The 19,087-nt window shown below is 34.8% G+C and overlaps 1 protein-coding gene across 1 annotated transcript in view; it reads left to right on the top strand.

The window, feature by feature from the left end:
* The window catches only part of SMCHD1 (structural maintenance of chromosomes flexible hinge domain containing 1), a 69,830-nt gene that overhangs the window by 37,614 nt on the left and 13,129 nt on the right, over window positions 1–19,087 (top strand). Inside the window, exons 23-37 of the mRNA XM_030266056.4 lie at window positions 908–1,047; window positions 2,043–2,177; window positions 3,024–3,251; window positions 3,913–4,061; window positions 4,795–4,883; window positions 6,009–6,127; window positions 6,771–6,938; window positions 7,962–8,087; window positions 9,992–10,071; window positions 11,511–11,668; window positions 13,317–13,432; window positions 13,876–13,937; window positions 15,898–15,985; window positions 16,393–16,524; window positions 17,714–17,863. Of these exons, the coding sequence (XP_030121916.2) occupies window positions 908–1,047; window positions 2,043–2,177; window positions 3,024–3,251; window positions 3,913–4,061; window positions 4,795–4,883; window positions 6,009–6,127; window positions 6,771–6,938; window positions 7,962–8,087; window positions 9,992–10,071; window positions 11,511–11,668; window positions 13,317–13,432; window positions 13,876–13,937; window positions 15,898–15,985; window positions 16,393–16,524; window positions 17,714–17,863 (1,940 nt within the window). The remainder of the gene's footprint in view (window positions 1–907; window positions 1,048–2,042; window positions 2,178–3,023; window positions 3,252–3,912; window positions 4,062–4,794; window positions 4,884–6,008; window positions 6,128–6,770; window positions 6,939–7,961; window positions 8,088–9,991; window positions 10,072–11,510; window positions 11,669–13,316; window positions 13,433–13,875; window positions 13,938–15,897; window positions 15,986–16,392; window positions 16,525–17,713; window positions 17,864–19,087) is intronic.

Genomic DNA, 19,087 nt, shown 5'->3' with positions numbered 1-19,087 from the left:
TATTATTTATCTTTTGAGGATAGAAAACAGTGTGGAAAACAGTGAAATGATTGGACTTTAGACAGACTGTGCTGTGGGTTGCTATTATTTACCTTGGACTGTTATTTACCTTGGACTGTTACTTACCTTCATCCTTCATTTTGCTTTTGACAATGTAGGTGTGCTTCACTGCCTCTTTCTTCTCATTTGAGTTATATCCTTGGCTTTGTAAGCTGTTTTTTTGAGGAAGGAATAATAAAAGCTATTTCAGTCTCATTCTTCAACCAGTGAGTTTGAAATAGTAGATTTAATAAGTCATACATAAAGGATGCGTCTGAAAATTACCATATTTTTTCCTTCAGAACTTGTCCTTTAATAGTAATCTTTTACTTCCTTCTCTTTTTAAAAACTTGTAAAATAATCATGTGTTCCATGAGATAGACTTATCTGAATAGCTTCACTTTATTATCTAAGTAATGACAACAAAATTTTCTTTTGCATTTCTTTGCATGCAGATTGTAGCTGTGATAGCTTTGGCAATTAATTGGATATCTCAACATTAATATTTTTGGATTTATCATGTCACAAGAAAGCTCAAAGTTTCTCTTTTGATGAATGTGAATCCATATAGCAAGTAAACAGAACTATTATGTGTTTACACCTTGTATATGCTGAATTTCTTCATGTTTGTCTAAGTGTTCTCTACTAAAATAATTTGAAAGGTTGGCAGATGGTATGTGTAGAAGCACAGAAAGTCTAGAACTTTCCAGTACAAACCAGTTTATATACTTGTATTGTTCAAAATGGTTTGTTACCACAAATATCTTGGTAGCTTGGTTAAAAATCTGAGATAGCAAAAACTGAAATTTAGTGTCTCACAAGTTATCCAACAGGTAACTATTGTTCTGCAATTGTGCATTTTTTACAGGCCCTCCTCGTCAATTGAAAGTAAAACCAGATTCAGAAATTCTAAAGATTGAAAATGGTACAGCTTTTCCCTTTCAGGTTGAAGTACTGGATGAATCAGGAAATATAACAGCGCAGCCAGAGTTGATTGTTCAGTGTGAGGTAAACTGCATTTCATAGTGCATCCTAAGGATTTTTATTCTTGCTTTTTAAAGGGCTGGACAAAGAATCTGTGTTGGAATCCATGTAGAATTTAATATCTTTAGCAATGCTTTTGAAGTTTCTATGGTTTGCTAGCCATAACTGTGACTCTCTTACCTCTTATCTATTATGAGCCATTCAGTAAGTTTGAGAATCAGTGGAACATGACCTTACAAAAGGAAGAGAAAATTATGTGAGGATGTATAGGTTCAATTTTAAGGCACTTTAGACTATATTTATCATATACAATGTTAAAATTTATTCAGAAAAATAACTTCAGAAAGCTTACTTTTGGTATTTTTAAGTTGAAATTTCTAGTCTAGTGCCTAATAAAAATATTTGAAGTTATCATAAGCATCAATATAAGCTCAGAAGGGAATGCATATCTTGCTCTGACTTTGGAAGGTAAAAAAACTTCCTCTTTTGGCCCTCTTTTTTGACTCAAGAAAGTGACTTTCCCAATTCTAGTGAAATCCAACAAGGATATGTAAAAGTCTTTTCTCACTGCAAAATAGGCTGCATTCCATTTGCACTTTTTATGGGTACATGCTCTTCCTGTAGCCTGAGTCTACAGTGATATGCTGACACGTTGAATGTGATGTTTAAATTCCTTTAATATGTGATTAGTAGATTAATGAAAAGGAAGTTTACCTCACAAGTTAATTGAATTTATTGCATAATGGCAGAAGAGTCTAATTATTGTGCATTATTAAAGCAAGTGAATAGATAGTATAATTTATTTCTATAACTTACTCCTTTCTCCCACACATCTCTTATCACCTGCAGAAAAATACAGGTGTATTTCCAACTGTATTACAGTTGTTGGAAAACTGAAATATATTAATTTTTTCTGTAAATAATTATAGATATATTTGTACTTTGCAAATACTAATTTCTGAAATAATCATGGTAGTTCTGTAAAGGAAACTTCGTGTTTAATCTTACATTTTAAATAGTTTTTAGGTGCTTCAGACCTTCCTGTGTATTCTGTTGACTGCAGTAATGGAGGAACAAACATTTTAACTGGTCCAGTTATACATGTACAGAATATCAAGAAAGACCAGATGTTGAAAGCAAGGTTTGAAGTACTTGTAAGTATTGACTGGAATGTTTGGATTAACAAAAGATTGTAAAGTTTATTGTACTGTCTTGTCAGCATTTTTTATGAATAAGCTTAGCGCCCCCAGAGTTAGTGGTTTAGGTATCATAAACCTCATAATCACATGGCTATGCTTTTTTATCACTACAAAATCATAAAAAAGCAAATAATTTTTTTACATTTTTTTATTCACTTCTGGCTCTTATTTGTTAAATCCATGAGGTGTTTCAGAAACATGCATGTTTTCTAGGATTTTTCTTCCTTTTTTTAATTCCTGATTTGTTTTCACAAATTACCCTCATTGCATAAACATTTTAGTGTAAAAATAGATATGACAATCAATGGTTTTTTGTAGCATTTCAGTTTCAAAGCTCACAAAGTGCGAATTCTTTTAAATGCTATTGAACATTCTAGTTCTCTGGCAGTCAGGAGAGTCACACTGCTGGAGAAAATAAGACCCATGTGTGTTTTACCCTGGAAAAATGTGTGAATAAATACTAGTATGGCAAAATGAATTATATGAAATGATACTTAAAATTGCACTTAAAAAGTATTTTGTAAATTTTATAACCTACAACTTCTGAAATACAAAAATTCTAAATAGCTAACATCAATTCTAGTGTCTGTTAAAAGCTGTAAGTATATTGGCATATCTTTTTGATTTACTTTTGACAAGTCAAGCTGATTTCATGTTTGGACACCTAGTCATACCTGGTAATTCTGAGTAGAGCCATAGGCTATTATGGCATTATGTGTATGCATATCTAAATTTGATACCTTAATTATGTCTTTTTTTTTTTTTTTTTTTTTTTTTTTTTTTTTTTTTACCCATGAATAGAATTGCAAAGATGTGCCACCAGTGGAAAAGATTATAAAACTTCTCCCTAGCAGTCATGTTGCAAGACTACAGGTCTTAAGTATGAACGGACAAAAAGCTCTTCAGATTAAACATCAGGATGAAATCAGTTGTGTTGCTGGCCAAGTCATGAATAAACTTATATTTCAGATGTATGATGAAGCAGAAAGGGAAATACCCATAACTGCAGCTGCTGCAGAAAAAGTCAAGGCAAGTACTTTCAAGTAAATAGCAGCATAATATGGGGGAGAAATACAAAACTGATATCCTTAAAATCCATAAATGTCAGACTACTAAATAATATTCCTGAAAACTGTAGTAGTAAACATGGAAACTTAACTCTCCTCTTAATTATTTTTTCAAATATTTTTATTAATTAAATGTGAAGTTGTGCTTCAAGGTAATATTATGAAAAGCAGGGGAGTGTTTTCAGTGCTTCTCCTAAATGCATAAAATAATTATCACATAGTTATAATTCCTCAAATCCAGGGTCTTCCCAACGTTTAGGAACTTTGAATAGGGATGTTCCCCGTGAAGGCTTGCTTGCCTGTATTATCCCCCTGTTGTTGTACTTATGTGGAACCTAAGACAAACATAGAGATTCACCAAATATATCACACTTGTATCTTTCCTAACTCAAGTTCAGTGAGGGAAACCTAATGTATGTTTTGATCTGATGGGGGTTTTTTCAGGTAATTGACTGTATTTCAGCAGATAGCATTGGTTACTGCTGGGAAATGTCCAGGCTTTCCATTGGAAGCTGCTATTACCTGTATGTTACATCAGCATATTTAGAATGCCTACAAGATATATTATGTAGGTAGTCATTTATAATTTAGCTTTTGATTAATTTATAAAATTTTAATTTTAGGTTAACTGGACACCTCAAATTGACAGAGAGCTGTTGATGCAGGGATTATTACCTGATGTAAAAGTACCAACTTCAGTTAAAGATGTACGTTACTGTCTAATTACTTACCTTGATGAGCACGTGTCTTTGGAAAGTGCATTCACAGTCAGGTTTGTTCATTTGATATATTCCTTTATTAATCATGTTATTGGCATAGCATTGTAGCTCTCGTTACTTTGGGTAAAACAAAAGTCTTTCTACAGAAACTGAAATAATGAAAGTGGCTGGCAAATTAACAGGAGAATGCCAGGGAAATGGGAAGGGTTTGTGTAAATTATTACATGTGAGAACATTACCTATGTGAAGGACTCTATTGTGATTACTGGCTGGCATCCAGTCCTGTGATCACTTGTATAAATATATATACACTGAAGAAGACTACTGATGTTTTTGTAAACTTGCAGTAAACATTTGCTCACAGAATAAGTAGTTTTACAGAGGAGTTAGGTGGCTGGTGATTGAAGAAAAAGAAATGTCCCTGCAAAGTTAGTTCTCATCTGGTTTCTCAGTCAAAACTGACAGGCTGTAAATTGAACTTTAAAACTACCTGTTTATCACTCTTAATGAAGTTAAAACTTGTATCTCATAAAGTTTATTAAGAGGAATTTGATTCTAAATTACTTCAGTATATTGCATATGATTTTAATAGGTTAAAATTAATTAATTCACAGCACTTTGATGCCAGGGTTAAATTTGCAGCAATTAATAATTTCACAGATCTGCAGTAGGAAAATAAAATGTACTAAATGTCCAAGCATTAAGATTCTTTAAGATATTTATCATGCCTGCTATTATGTTATACTTATCTTTATGAGAGAAATATGTCAATTTTCATGTTCTCAGACCAGTTCCTGATGAACCCAAACACATTAAATGTAAACTAAAGGGCTCAAACACACTGCAGATGGGTGAAGAACTGCAGAGTGAAATTGGTGAGTGCAAATCCTACTTTTTTGCATCTTCATTTTCTTCTAAGATACATTTCTTTTTCTTGGCAGTTTGTTAAGACTGTTATATATACATATGTCATCAAGAGTAAATGATCTTCAACTAGTTTAATAGAAAAAACAGGTTTACAGTCTCATTCACAGAAAGATAATCAGACTTCTAAATTGCCGTTTTACAATTCTGGAGTTACTCTCTGATAAAATTTGCCTCTTACATGCTTAGTTCAAATAATTCATAAATTTTTGTTTAGTTAATGTATTCTGAAATCTCAAAGGCCATAACAGCATTCAGACTATTGCTAAGGCATGGACTTCAAAGTGACATGTTTTGAGGTTAACTTTAACCTAAGAGGAAGGCATGTTAGAGATCAGTCTTCTCATTCTCCTTTGGTTTCTGTATGCAGTTGCCACATGACATACTGAGAAATTAAGTATTCTTATAGTGTTTTGGGACATTAAAAGCTTGTGTGTGAATGATGAAAGCACATAGAACAAAAAGAGATAGAAAAGAAAAAGAAGTTGAAAAAAGCTTTCCATTTTAAGATTTATTTTCTTTTAACTTTTTCGTAAGAAATAATCTTTTTATTCAAAGAAGGGGGAAACACAAATATGGGATATAACTATATAGATACATTTGGTTTATACCCACAAGACTGGGGGTTCTTACCAATGTATATGAGAACTTGAAGAGAGTCCAAAGAAGTTGGAGCTGGGCTTTTCCTAGGTGTGCTCAGAGACAGTAAATAGAGGCAGTGGGCACCAAGTGAAACACGGGATGTTCCTCCTGAACATCAGGAAACACTTTTTCACTATGACAGTGACTGAGTACTGCCACAGATTGCCCAGAATTTGTGGAGTCTCTCTCCTTAAAGATACTCAGAAGCTGCCTGTCTGCAACTGGCTCAGTTGAGCAGGGGGTTTGAACCAGGTGACATCCAGAAATACCTTCCAGCCTCAGCCTGTGATTTAGTAATAGTTATTTAAATTTTCTCTATATTGTGTCTGTGTTGTATATGTTTATACTCTGTATGGTGTATAATGCTTCATTAAAGCAGCTGCTGAGGCAGTTATCCTAATAATCATTTTAATCATCATCATATTTTTTAACAGATGTAATGATTACAGATCAGTTCGGAAATCAGGTTCAGACAGTGACATCTGCATGTGTAAATTCTCTAGGAGTTTCTGGGCCTGGACTTGATAAATCAAATTTGAAAGTAACTTGGCAGGTATTTATAACATGTCATATAGTTCATTTCTTTGTGGCATTTGTGTGGTAATTGTCTTAATTCTGTTACATAGAATTGAGCCAAAATTTTGGAAAGGTAATCAAATTACACACTAGTTGGTCACTTAAAGGATTAAAATTGTATGATCCTATTCTAAGGAACACAGCTGCATCTGTTAAAAACCTTATCACTGCTGCAGCTGTACAATGTGGAGGCCAGTTCACTCTGTGCTTGAGTCAGGTTTGCTTTGTTTCTAGGTCATTGTTCTATATATTTTCTTCTATCTTGCTTCTAGTCTTTTCTTCTGTGTTTTTTTATGTTGGTACAGTTGATTTTAAGATCTTTTGAAGAACCTTTTAGAACGGACTAGTATCTATACCTTTTAAATTACACTGGATATAACCTGAAAAACAGGTTTCTGAGAAATTCTTGAGTTTTAAATGGGTCACTTCTTAGTCATGAAGTTAATTTAAATTTTATAGAAGGAATTGAACTTATAGTTTAATTTTTAGTCCACTGGTCCACTGTCTCACAGTAAAAATATCAAACAGTATTAATAACATAAATGCTATATGGAAAAAATTCCAATAAATTTTACTTTGCTTTATTTGTTCTTGATAAAATCTTCTTTGTTTCTCAATAGGAAAATACTCAAACAATGAAAGTAAAAGGTATTCGATATAAACCGTGTTTACTTGGAAGCAAAGAATTGTGCTTTGCTTGGCGTGAATTTTCTGACTTTATCAGAGTGAATTTAATAGCAGGATCTCCAGCTAAATTGCAGTTTGTTGATTGGCCAGAGTTAGAAAAGGTAAGTTCAACAATTGTGCTTTTTAAGAAAGCAACATGGTCTCTAGTCAAGTATTTTAATTCCATTTTTCATTAGCCTTTTAAAAGTAAACTTACTTTGGAGTAATCTAACTCATATGTGTATATGTTTACAACCTTAAGTATTGTAAACTTTATTCTGTCCCATTTGCCTTTCTACAGATAGTGTAACTTTGGTGCAGTAAATTTACTATGGGCTGGATCCTGACACCCATCTTTCACTGCTGTTTTCCAATGATACAATCCTTAGTGGTAGTAATGGCTGACAGCTCATCTCTCTCTCTTACTGGGTTTTTTTTATGTTCAATATGTAGGATGGCAGTCTCAGATTTACTTCAGTTTGCAAGTGTTTACTTTCAGGAAGTAAACACTTGGAGAGAATGAAATACAGGACTTAAAGGAAGTGGCTAGAGTGTTTTGGTGTTGTATATCTATTTACCTTGGGTTTTTAAAATTATTTTTCACTGTTTACTGTGGCTATTCAAATAACCGTGCTTCTTGCAGAAACTAGAATATAAAAAATTGAAAGCAGAAAAAAGAAAATTGTATCTCTGAATAGAGGACAGGAATCAAGATTGGTGTTTTGGGAAAATGGAGAAGGAAGTTACTGAAGAAAATGAAGCAAAAGTTTCAGGGAGTCGCATAACTGGTTTTTTTCTCTAGGCAGCTGTTTAAGTTATCAGAAAATAAATGTTTTAAGCCATAGCTCTTCCTACAAGAACATTGATAAGACTTTCCAGAATTATGTCCTTCCTTTTATTCACACCAACATAAGTAACCCATGCCATTTAATTCAAGTAGTGCATTTTATTCTAAAAAGAGAATATAAACAAACTCTAGAAATGCATTCCTGCATACCATTCAGCCATGGTCTAGCTGTTCTGGGGGACAAATAGTATAGGAAAGGGTGGACACTGTTGCTCTGGGGTTTCCTGAACTGCTGTGAATGTCCAAGATATGTACTGTTGAATATCATTTGAGTATAGTGTATTTGTATCTCTTCCAGCCTATTGCAGTGATTAATGGTAGAGAATTGCAGAGGCCCCTAATTGTTCAGTTGTGTGATCAGTGGGGAAATCCAGCTCCTGAACCTAATGTCAAAATCAGCCTCACAAAGAGTAACAGCTTAAAGGTAAACATTAGCCGTATTAAGTGAACTTTTTTAACACAAGTTTTATTGTCATGTCTATGGTATGTTAATTTTCAAGACATTTTTGGAAATCTTAGTAAAATATTGTAAGAACACAAAAGAATAACTGATCTAGTAGAAGAACAGTGGCAACAAATAACATAAACAGGTCCCAGGACACAAATATAACAAAATTCAGGTACAACATGGTCTGAGTATTATTCAAATACATTCCAGATCTCCTACTGAACCTTTTTCCAAATTTTGCGTGCACATCACACCACCACATCCCTCATGTTATCAGAGGTAATTTACTGAATGATAGTAATGACGATGATACAGTCTCAACTAGCAATCAAATAATTTTTATCTAGTGGTTCTTTGGCTTTGATTCCTGAATGTATGACTTACTGTTCTGTATGTAAAGCTGGTCAGCAGGTTTGGGCCCTACTTGATTATCCTATGAAAAGCGTTGGCAGGGTAAATGAAATTAAAACATTGATGATGCAAATCTAGCCCAGATTTAAGTCCATTTTAAGTCCCAGATTTACTGTCCGTTCCATAAGGGAGGTATGAGTATCAGGTGGTTTTCACATTGGTCTGTACAAAGGAAAGAAGCCGTTTATTAAAATTTTATTCCTGTTTTTAAGCAAGAATAATCAAGCTGTCAAACATTCTTACCTGTCAGTTGAGAGACTGTTATATTGAATATATATATATTATCAACACAGTATATATTCATCCACCTCTGGACATAACATTTTTTCATTCAGGGCTGGTCCTGTTCCCTTTTTATTCCTGTTTGCTGTGCACTTGCATTCCTCAGTTTTCTCAGAATAACCAACAGCCAAGAATGTTCTTTTGTTCACTCCTTCAGAGCTGTGCCACAACCTTAGCTTTTGCCCAATTTAACTATGCTACTATTACTTTTTTAAATTGGATATTTTGAAGTAGATTTCTTGATAACCTGAACTTTTTCTTCTGTCTTTTTTTACTCTCTTGCCATAGAAGCCTGCCTCACAGTTTGGGGATTTTTTTTTTCTTTGCCCCAACTACTGCCTTTATGGTGTCAGCTGAAGCTCACTATGGGTTCTAGTTACGTTGTTCTTGAGAGAAGACACAACCTTGGCAATAGCATTGCATGGTTGTGCTGCCTGGTCAAAGAGATGTTGTGATGTCATGCTGTGTCTTTTCAGATTTTATGCCTTTCCAGGGAGCACCAGCAGCATGTCTCAGAGTCCGCATGTTCTTTAGCTTAGTGCAATGTGTCCAGGAGAAAGTGTTCTGAACGCCAAGGTGGATCATTGTTATAAAGTGTTTATTACAGGGTGCTTTGCCTTGGCGTTTCCAATAGGTTGTATGCACATATGCCCAAAAGAAATAAGAAGATTTTGGGAACAGAAATTCTCAAATAAGATCTTCTCTGTATTTCAGGTCCCACCCTTTAAGTCTCCAAAGCCTGATACTATGCAGTTGCAGCATGCATTCCCCGTACTCCTTTATCTTACAGATCCAAAACTGAATGAGAACTGGAGGAATACTGTAACAGGCACTAAATAGTTTGTAGAAGGTTTTTGGATCTGAAAATACACTCAGATTAACATCTGCTATAGATGATATAATAGCATCAGTAGCAATTAAAAAAAATAACACTTATAAAATATTTTAATATATTAATGAAGAAAATATCCTAGTTCAGATGAAGTGATTGCTTTTAAAAACTGGCAGAATTTGAAACATCTTCCTTAAAATTTTCTTGGTAACACTTTATCTTTCCCTAACTACAGTGCAAAAATTTAGCTACAGCTCAATTTAACAGGCAGTATGCAGGTAAATGAGATAAACATTTTATCCTAAGACTACTTCTGTATCATTTAAAGATTTTTTTTTTTTTTTTTTTTTGACAGCTCATGCCTTCAAACCAGCAACATAAAACAGATGATACTGGTAGGGCTAACCTGGGAGTTTTTAGTATTCATGCACCTAGGTAAGTGGTGGAAACCAGATGGATTTCATAAAGTACTACCAAGTATTAATCTAGAGCTAAGATTTACTATTCATATGCAGGTCAATGGCCAGATAGTAACTTATAAAATACTAAGTACTTAACTAAATAAAATTCAGTAGCTGCTTCTTTTGATCTACTGAGAAGCTGCTGCTGTAATTTTCTGAATCTTGTTTTTTTTCTGGCGATGGTAAACCTCAACTTGTTATTGTAAACCTGCACCTAGTGCAAGTGGTATTGTAGACCGCTTTAAAGTTTTGAAATGTACAGTCTTCAGGTGTCCAGTTCCAGACACTATGCTTTTAAAGTAGGAATACATTTTAAGAGGGTTTAGATCCCACTTCCTCTGTGTGCTAGACACTGTTTTAAAGGATTAGGTAGAGTGTCCAAAGGAGTTTTAAATAGATGTATTTCATTTTTCCTATTTTCAATTCAACTGCTCAAGTCTCGTTTCCATCAGATGTATGTCCTGTGGCTCCTGCTTCTTCATCTTGTGCTTCTTCATGCTTACTTCATGTATAGTTTCCCTTACACACTTATGTCCCATATGGCTTTTCAAATTCATCATTTCCTCATATTCACAGTTCTGCAACCCACTCCTTGTATCCCTGAGTTTTCAGAGCAAGACTGGGTTGGCTTTAGGTTATTTTGAAGCTAGCAGTAGGTGCTTGTTATTTGTATTCAAATATGGAGGATTTGACCCATAATACTCTTGCATTTGGAAATTTAAAACAGCATTGTTTTAAATGCTGTTGATGGTGCTCAGTGTGTTTATAATGTCTGTGACTTGGTGGAAGGATGATGAATATTAGTTGTCAGTTTACTACTGGAGGTTAGAAGCAGGTGTGACATCATACTATTAAAGCATAATCAAAACTGGCTGGGATGTACAACCTCTATGCAATTAAATACTATATTCCCAGTTATATTTTTTTAAAAACTGGGAATTTTTGAAAATAAACCTTGAAATTTACGTTTTTTATGCTGTAAAGAAAATTAGTTATTTTGATAGCATTGAAGACATATATTTTCAGTGAACTTTACTATATGTGAATGGTACTGGGATTCACTCTTTGGAAACTTACCAAAGCAGAATGCTCCTCACAATTTTAACTGCTTTCTGCTTTAGTGTCTTCTACTTGAAGCTGTAGTTGCTAGTGTATTACAAGCAATTAAACATGATCAAAATAATGAAATATTAACACAAAATTAAATTAGTAAGTTAGTATCTTAAGAATAACTCAAACTCATGACTTATCTACCATGGCATTAACCATTCCTTTTTTTTCTTCTGTTTACTACTGCATTGCTAGATAGTGTTTAGCATGCTTTCATGTACATTATTCAGACTTGTAGCTAGTTGAAAATGGTCTTTTCAGAAGAGATTTTACATCCATTTTTATGATTTCTGTATATTGCAGGGGAGAGCACATTTTACAGGTTAAAGCCTCATACAACAAGGCCATATTAGATTGTCTTGTAATCACAATAAATGTCCTACCTGATCCTGAGAAACCTGTCTGCCTGAATGTTAAATATGACAAAAGTCCTTCTTTTCCAGCAGGAGGTACCTTTCCTGGTAAGTATAAGAATTTTTGGTGGAAACCAATCACTCACGAGCATTGAAAACCTGTGAAAAACTATTTTGGTGGTTTGCCTACTGTATTTTTTTTTTTTTTTGGTCTGTTTTCTCAGTTCTTTGTAACAGCTGTGTCTGAGATGTAACACTTGGACAGAAGAAATATGTAGGTCATCTTTGGAAAGCATTTCAAAAGACCCCTTATTTATTTGTTCCAAATTGCTCCTTTTATCCATCTATAAATGGTAAAATTACAGACTCTCTTTTCTGTCTTATTAAAATATGATCTGAACTAGCTCATGTATGTTTTCCCTAATCTCTTTCTCTGGAATAGCAGCAAAGGAAATAGCTATGAAATTCTAGGCCAACTGTGAGCCAAGACAAACCAAAAGTAATCAGCAGGAGGACAACACAAAATACTCTTTTCTCCTGCTGTATTCTCTCACAAATGTGTTCTTTGTTTGCTGTCATAACTTGATCAGCCAACATTTTTATGGCAAGAGGTTTTTGGTTTTTAAAATACTCCATACTGTGTTATGACCTTGATTAAATTCACAAGGTATTTTAATTTTTCCTGGAGGAATCATAAAATGACAGAGTGGTTTGGGTTGGAAGTGATCTGTAAAATCATCTACCTCCAACCTCCCTGCCAAACAGACATTTCTCAAATGTACTGTGTAGTGTAAATCAACCAGGCTCTTAGTTAAGAAGGAGAATTAAACAGCTTCTTCAGGACAATAGATATAGTATATATGACATTACATTTTAAAATAAAATTAAATAATAAATTCTGTATTAATGGCCTCATCTTATTAAATAAATAAAATAACATCCTAGTTATTTGATTTACTGTTGATCTCAGGTATACCCGAGGGCAGACACTGTAATCTTTGAGGGATTCATGCCTGAATTTTTCATGCACATCAAATCATAGTCCTTCCTTAAAGTGCAAATTTCAGTCCTGCATGAACAGTGCAAGTTCATTTACATGCATTAAACCTATTTGCTTTGTTCACATTTTGAACTAGAAGAAGGGTAGCTTTGTTCTAGTTTGGATTCCATTTCCTTGGCATCACTGCACTTTCTATGGGACATACAGGAAAAGTGAAATTTTTCGTACTGGGATATAAAATGGCAGGTATTTTGACTGCAAAACCAGTCAGCCAGAGTGAAATGTCTCCCTGTAGCCTATTTCTAACAGATACAACTGTGTGATCCTAGTCTGTAATAAATAAAGCAACTGTGAAGGAAGAGGGGGATTTGGATTTCCAGTCCTTAAGGAAGGAATCACTTACTTAACTAGCTACTGGTACTCATTCCTGAGAGCAAGAAGCAGCCTGCTGTGCTGTTTTGATAAGAATGATAATTTGAGAAAGGCAGACTTGAACTTTAGGATTTTTTTTTTAATCTGTCATAAAGTAGGTGTTTGGTGTTTCCTAAGGATTGTTACCTGGTCTAATTACAGGGATAAGGAGAGAAGTCTTTTCATGCTTGATTTGAAATTCTTAGTGGTTTTGGCTCCTTTTGAAATGCTTGTTTTATACAATTTTTTTTCTCTTAAGTACGAGGGAGACACAGAAATTAATGAAGTTTGAGCTGCTTAATTCTGAATAAAAACAGTCTTCAAAACATGTTTTTCATCCTACAGATTTTATGGTTAGTGTTCTTTCCGAAGATGACACCATTATTAAAAATATTAATCCAGCACGGATTTCTATGAAAATGTGGGAAGCACAGAGCAGCCGGGTTAGGACACCAATTGATGTAAGTCAGCAAAATGCATTTTCAAAATGGGTATGAAAATGCCAGCATAGAACAAACATACTTATAGTACAAGCTGTCTTTCATTTGACTTAGATCTGTGTCCTGTTCTAGATTTTAAGTAACAAATATTGCAGATTAACCCTCCATGTTTATCAGTGTCTGTCCTGTTACAAGTTGTCAGATTGGACAAGCATCAGTACTATGGTAATGACAAAAATGTTGCTGTTCTGTAGAAGCTAACTCATAGCAGGGAGAGTATTAGAAGTAACCACATTGAATTTTGCAAAGAAAAGACTGAGAATTAAGAACATGAAATTAGTTTCTAAAATACAGACAGTCTCATTGACTGTCAGCTGTCAGTACTGCAAATCATTAAAACTTCGTAGCACATTACAAGTTAAGTACTTTCAGTATATTGCATTAAATTTTTTGCATCTTTACAGGTTATAACGTTTAGCTGTAGTAAAGTGAAGGATGACAAGGAAGATGGCTTCTTCTACTTCAGGTATAATAGCATTTATTCTATAATTACTCATGGAACTTACTATACAAAAAACATAGTTTGAAATAGAAAGAAGAGTATGTTTTGATAATAACAGTCCATCACACAATTAATATGATACAGAAGAGGTGAAAGATACTAGCGAGATGCACTGAGGTGAAGATTGTATTCTTTCCTAGATACTTTTGACATTTGTAGAATCAGAGAGTAGAGAAGAAAGGAGTCTAAGATAATATATTAGAATACATTTTGAGAAACACTAGCAATGAGAGAACTAAATCATCAGCTTATAACTTATACAGTAACTCTCTTTAATTCTTTTCAATGTTGCTTTAACTACTGTAGAATTCCAGGCTGGACAAAGCAGACTTACTACCTTCTCTAGCTGTGCATCAATCCTGAGCCATGACTTTGGTCCTGTTAGTAATCATTCCTTGGGCTACTTATTCCGAAATAGTGTTTTAAATGAATGGTGGCAGAACTAGAGCTCATTATAAGCTGGTGCCTGACTGCCACATTGTTTCTACTTCTATTTCTAGTAGGCAATCTATGGGATTAGCTAAATAGCTATGGCACTGGCTATTGATTCAAGCTTTTGCCTCCTGGGAGTGGGCTTTTCTTGGCATAGGTAGTTTACTAGTTGTCCACAAATGTCCAGAATTAAAACTCCCAACATTACTGAAAAATTTGAAAAAAGACTAGACACTGCCCATTAGCAGCCCTTGTAGGAAAGTACGTTTTACTTGTTTCTGCCTGTGTCTGTGGCATCACCGTCTCCCAAGTGACTTTCTCTCAATATTTCCTGTTCTTGGCACACTCTCAGATGGTTTTCATCTATTTATTGCCAGTCAGTAACATGGATGCCATTATGCAGTCTTAAACAACTTCCATAGCAATTGTGTAGTTTCTTTTTCTAAAGCCTCTGTCTGTCCAGCCATGAGATCCTTAGCTGATTATTTAGTAATTAGTGTTTTAATGTATCCTGACAAGGCAGATGCTACTGTCAATCTGAAGCTAGATAAAATGCAGAAAAGAATTGTTACTTCTGTATGTGAAATCTAAAAAAGGAAAAGTCATGGTCTGTTCTAGAAATGTTTAAGCTTTGGGATTTCATTTTTTCCCAAGCTAAGCATTCTAAGGAATCTTGCATATTATTACTTTCCAAACAAAATCAGAATAAATAAATTATTTAATGTTGACAAAAAAGTTAAACTGCTGTATATTGAAAACAAGAATCATTAATCAGTTCAAGAATGCCAGATATCATGCTTTGGAGAAATACCTGCATCTTGGCTGTTGGCATCTCTTCAAAAGTTTATAAGCATTTTTAAGTCACTATTGTCCCTTGCTGAATACTGCAAAGGTCCTCTGGATGCCATGTGGCCTTCTTTACTGGATAAAATTATAGCAGCAGAACCTCAGGTGTCTGGGCTTTACTTCATTTTTTGGTGGTAGGGCTTCTTTGCCAGTAATCTACACTCTGGAGTGCTGTAAGGTAGAAGGAAAACTCTTTATTTCTCTCTCACTATACTCAGCCTTGACCAGTGGTCCAAGTTACCCAACTTTGTACAATCTGACTAAGGGAGGAACTAGATACTCTGATTTTAAGAAAATTTTATTAAATTTGGAGAGAAATGGTTATTGTGGTAGCTTTATGAAAATTCTGAATAGGAAACTAAATGGTGTAGACTTGCAGATTTCTGAACAATAAGGCCATGACAAACTTCCTGTCATCTAGACGAGACAAACTCTTGGAGGAGACTTCCTTCATTCAAGCTTCCAAAAACCTTACTCTAATTCTTGAGGAATTTTGATGGCCTTCTTGCTGAAGAAGGAGTATTATGCCTTAGTAGGACTTTCTAAGTAATTCAGAGGACTACTCAGAGTTTTAATTGCTTGTGTACCTACATACTTGTGACTATCATATTGTCTCATGTTTGGGTTTTATTTTTGGTTTTTCTAGGGATAAAGTGGTTCCAGAGCGAGTGGGCACTTACATTATCCAGTTTACCTTTGCTATGGATAAGATAAATATGCTAAATAGTGAACAGGTTTGTATCTATGATTAATTGCAAGTAGCCAAGAACACATAATACAGAATCATCTGGGTGAAGTGTTACAACATTTTGTAGGTACAGAATGGAAATACTTTCACTCACAAATTTTGAAAAAAATTGATTTTAATTTTTGATAGTTACTGATTTAAAACTGTTGATTATCAAAATATGTTTTCATTAACTGCTATAACCAACAATTTGACGGAATAACAGAGGTGCATAATTTGCAGCCTAGCAGAACTGCTAGGTTGTGCTAATTTATTTTGGGTCTGTCCATGAATTTCACATACATTTGTTTTAGTGTTTTTTGAGCAGCCCAACTGTGCAGGTGATTTGCTGTCAAATATATGAGTCTTTCTTTTATTTTGTTTTGTTTCATTCTTCCTTTTTTTTTCTGCTAGATTATAATTCAAGTTGTACCTAATGACCCTGTACGCTTGTTACCTGACTCTTTGCCAGCTACTCCAGCAGTTTCCAATGTTCGAGCTCTTACCAGCCGTACACTGGTCAAGGATTTATACCTCCATTTAATGGTAAGTATACTTCCATTCAAAATCATAATTAAGGAAAAGTAGAAAACTGCTAAAACGAAACTGAATTTTGCTGTAAGGCATTGCTACAGTTTCTTTGCAGATTCACTTCATAAAAAAAGATGTTAATCAGTGGTCTTTCAGCATATGACAGGTCCATCTTCTTTCATCTACATACAGATGACCAAAACTGAAATGTTTGGTACTTGCTGTCAGGTATTTCAATTGAAATCCATATCTTGTTGCCACACAAGAAAATTGTTTCAAGAATAGATTCTAGTGGGAAAATGTGTACAGCAGATGTTTCCATGATTTTTCTTCCCAGGTACAGTTTCTCTTAGAAGTCTTATATTACAAAAAATAAGGTTTCTTGAACTTTGAGTAGTCACAGGGATAAAAGAAAATAATTTACTAGCTACCACAATAGCAAAGCAGACTCAGCTTCTGTAAAAGTAATTTAATTTAATCGCCAGTTAAAAACGATTTGTGTAATAAGAAACAAAGACCAAAAAACTGAAGCAGTACCTCCTGCCCCACCCTTTCCTAGGCCCAGCTTTGTTCGAGATATCTGCACCCTCCCACAAGCGTTGCAGGGGGATGGGGAGTGGGGCTACAGTCAACCCATAAAAGCTCCTCAGCTCTTTCCTGACAGTGCTTTTTCCTCAGTTTCCCTGTTCTAGTTGTGGGTCCCTTTGTGGACCACAGTCTTTCATGAACTGCTCCACTGTGAGCCCTTACCACAGGTTGCAGTCCAGCAATTATCAACCTGGTTTAGCATGAAGTCCTCCATGGGCTTCCATGTGGGTCTCTGCTCCACCGTGGTCCTTCATGGGCTACAGGGAAGTACCTGATCCTGTGTAGTTCTCCTGTGAGCTGCAGGGGAATTTTTGCTCTGGTGCCCCAAATACCTCCTATGCTGTTCCTTCTTCACCCTCTGCTGTTTTCTCTATTTATTTTTTTTTTCCATTCTTACCGCCTGTGCATTTCTGCCCATTCTTAAATATAAAGAAACACTATTTTGGCTGAGGGGCTCAGCTGTCCCTGCAGGATCAGCTGGAGCAGTGGCCATGTCCAGTCTCTCCTCACAGAGGCTGCCTCTGCAGAGACTGCTAGCACCTTGCCATATAAATCCAGGGCAGTACAGGAATAAAGTTCAGTCCCAAAATAACTTTAATTTCTTTTTTACTCACAGGATGAATACAACAACCACGCTGGACTTGATCTAGCTGGCAGGATAATAGCAAAAATTAAAAGCCCTAATGAAGAAGATATAGAGATCCCGCAGTTTCAGGGGAAAGTCAGTACAGTAGAGTTTCCATTGGAGAGTGGATCAGCTGAAATTGTAAGTGACTGAAATACACAGCTCCATGAACACTGTGTCTAGTGAGGCTTATTTTCCTGCAGTTTCAAAGTTATCTTATACCTCATTGTGCTCTATGGAGATTTAGTTTATACTGTATACTTATTTCCCTTAGAAATAAGTAGATTATTATTTCTTCCGTGGTTGGTTGTTGATTTTCAGAAAAACTGAAGTAAGGACGTTCTTTAAACAGTTTATCCTTTACAAGTAAGGGAGGTGCAGGTACTTTCAGTTAGGAACCAGGACACTGGAAAATCTAGGAAAAACGTTTTCTTCATTTGAATTTCATATGTGAATAACACTTAAAGAGTTTTTACTTAAACCATTAATATCACCAGTATTTTACATTTTTTTTTATAATACTCTCAGGCTGTTAAGATCATTTAGACTTGGCTTCTTCATATATTTCTCATTAAATTTTGCTAGGCTCTTTTTTTGTCTAAGTAGTGGGCATATATATACTTTGTAGAAAGGCATCCTACCCTCATTTGAAGAAGATAAAACTTCACCGTTTTTCTTTATGCTTTGTTTCACTCATTAATGCACCTAGCTGTTAAAAATGCTTTACTTATTTTGGTTTGAATCTCTGATATCATGCATACTCTGAAAGTACTGAATATTGTAGTCCCATCACTGCAGTCACTTTTTCTTCAACAAATACAGATTGAATTTTTAAAACCTGTAAGTTCCATCTGTCACAGTTGCTATAAAATATAATACAAAGATACAGTGTAAAATTTGCACATGCACAAAACCAAGAACTCTTCAAAACACACCGAAGAAAATCCAGCTGAATGTGGAGTTTCTTCTGAGTGGAATGGTCACAATCTCTGTCTACAATGTCAAGCCTACACAGAACTTCAGTTAATAGTATTCCTGTGGTGAAACAGTTGTATATTGATTTTTGTTTTCAACTTGAAATATCATATAAGAATGGTGTAGCAAAATTATACCCCTACTTCATTTGGTTGTCACGTATTTTAAAAGTCTGACATCCACAGAAGTCTTCAAACAGTTAGAAGATGTACCAAAGGAAGATCCAACTTTTTAAGGACCTTTTCTCAGCCACCTTTTCTAACTCGCTCTTTGGAAGTAGCTTTATGACAGACCGACATCAGTGTGTGCCAAATGGAGACAGACACTGCATAGCAATCCAAACAAATTCTCCAAATACATCTTGAAAATCACCACCATAAGATCCCAGTA

This window comes from Taeniopygia guttata, chromosome 2 (assembly GCF_048771995.1).
Source record: "Taeniopygia guttata chromosome 2, bTaeGut7.mat, whole genome shotgun sequence".
NCBI lineage: Eukaryota > Metazoa > Chordata > Aves > Passeriformes > Estrildidae > Taeniopygia > Taeniopygia guttata.
Note: the sequence above shows the minus strand (reverse complement) of the source record. Positions and strands in the feature narration are given on the sequence as shown.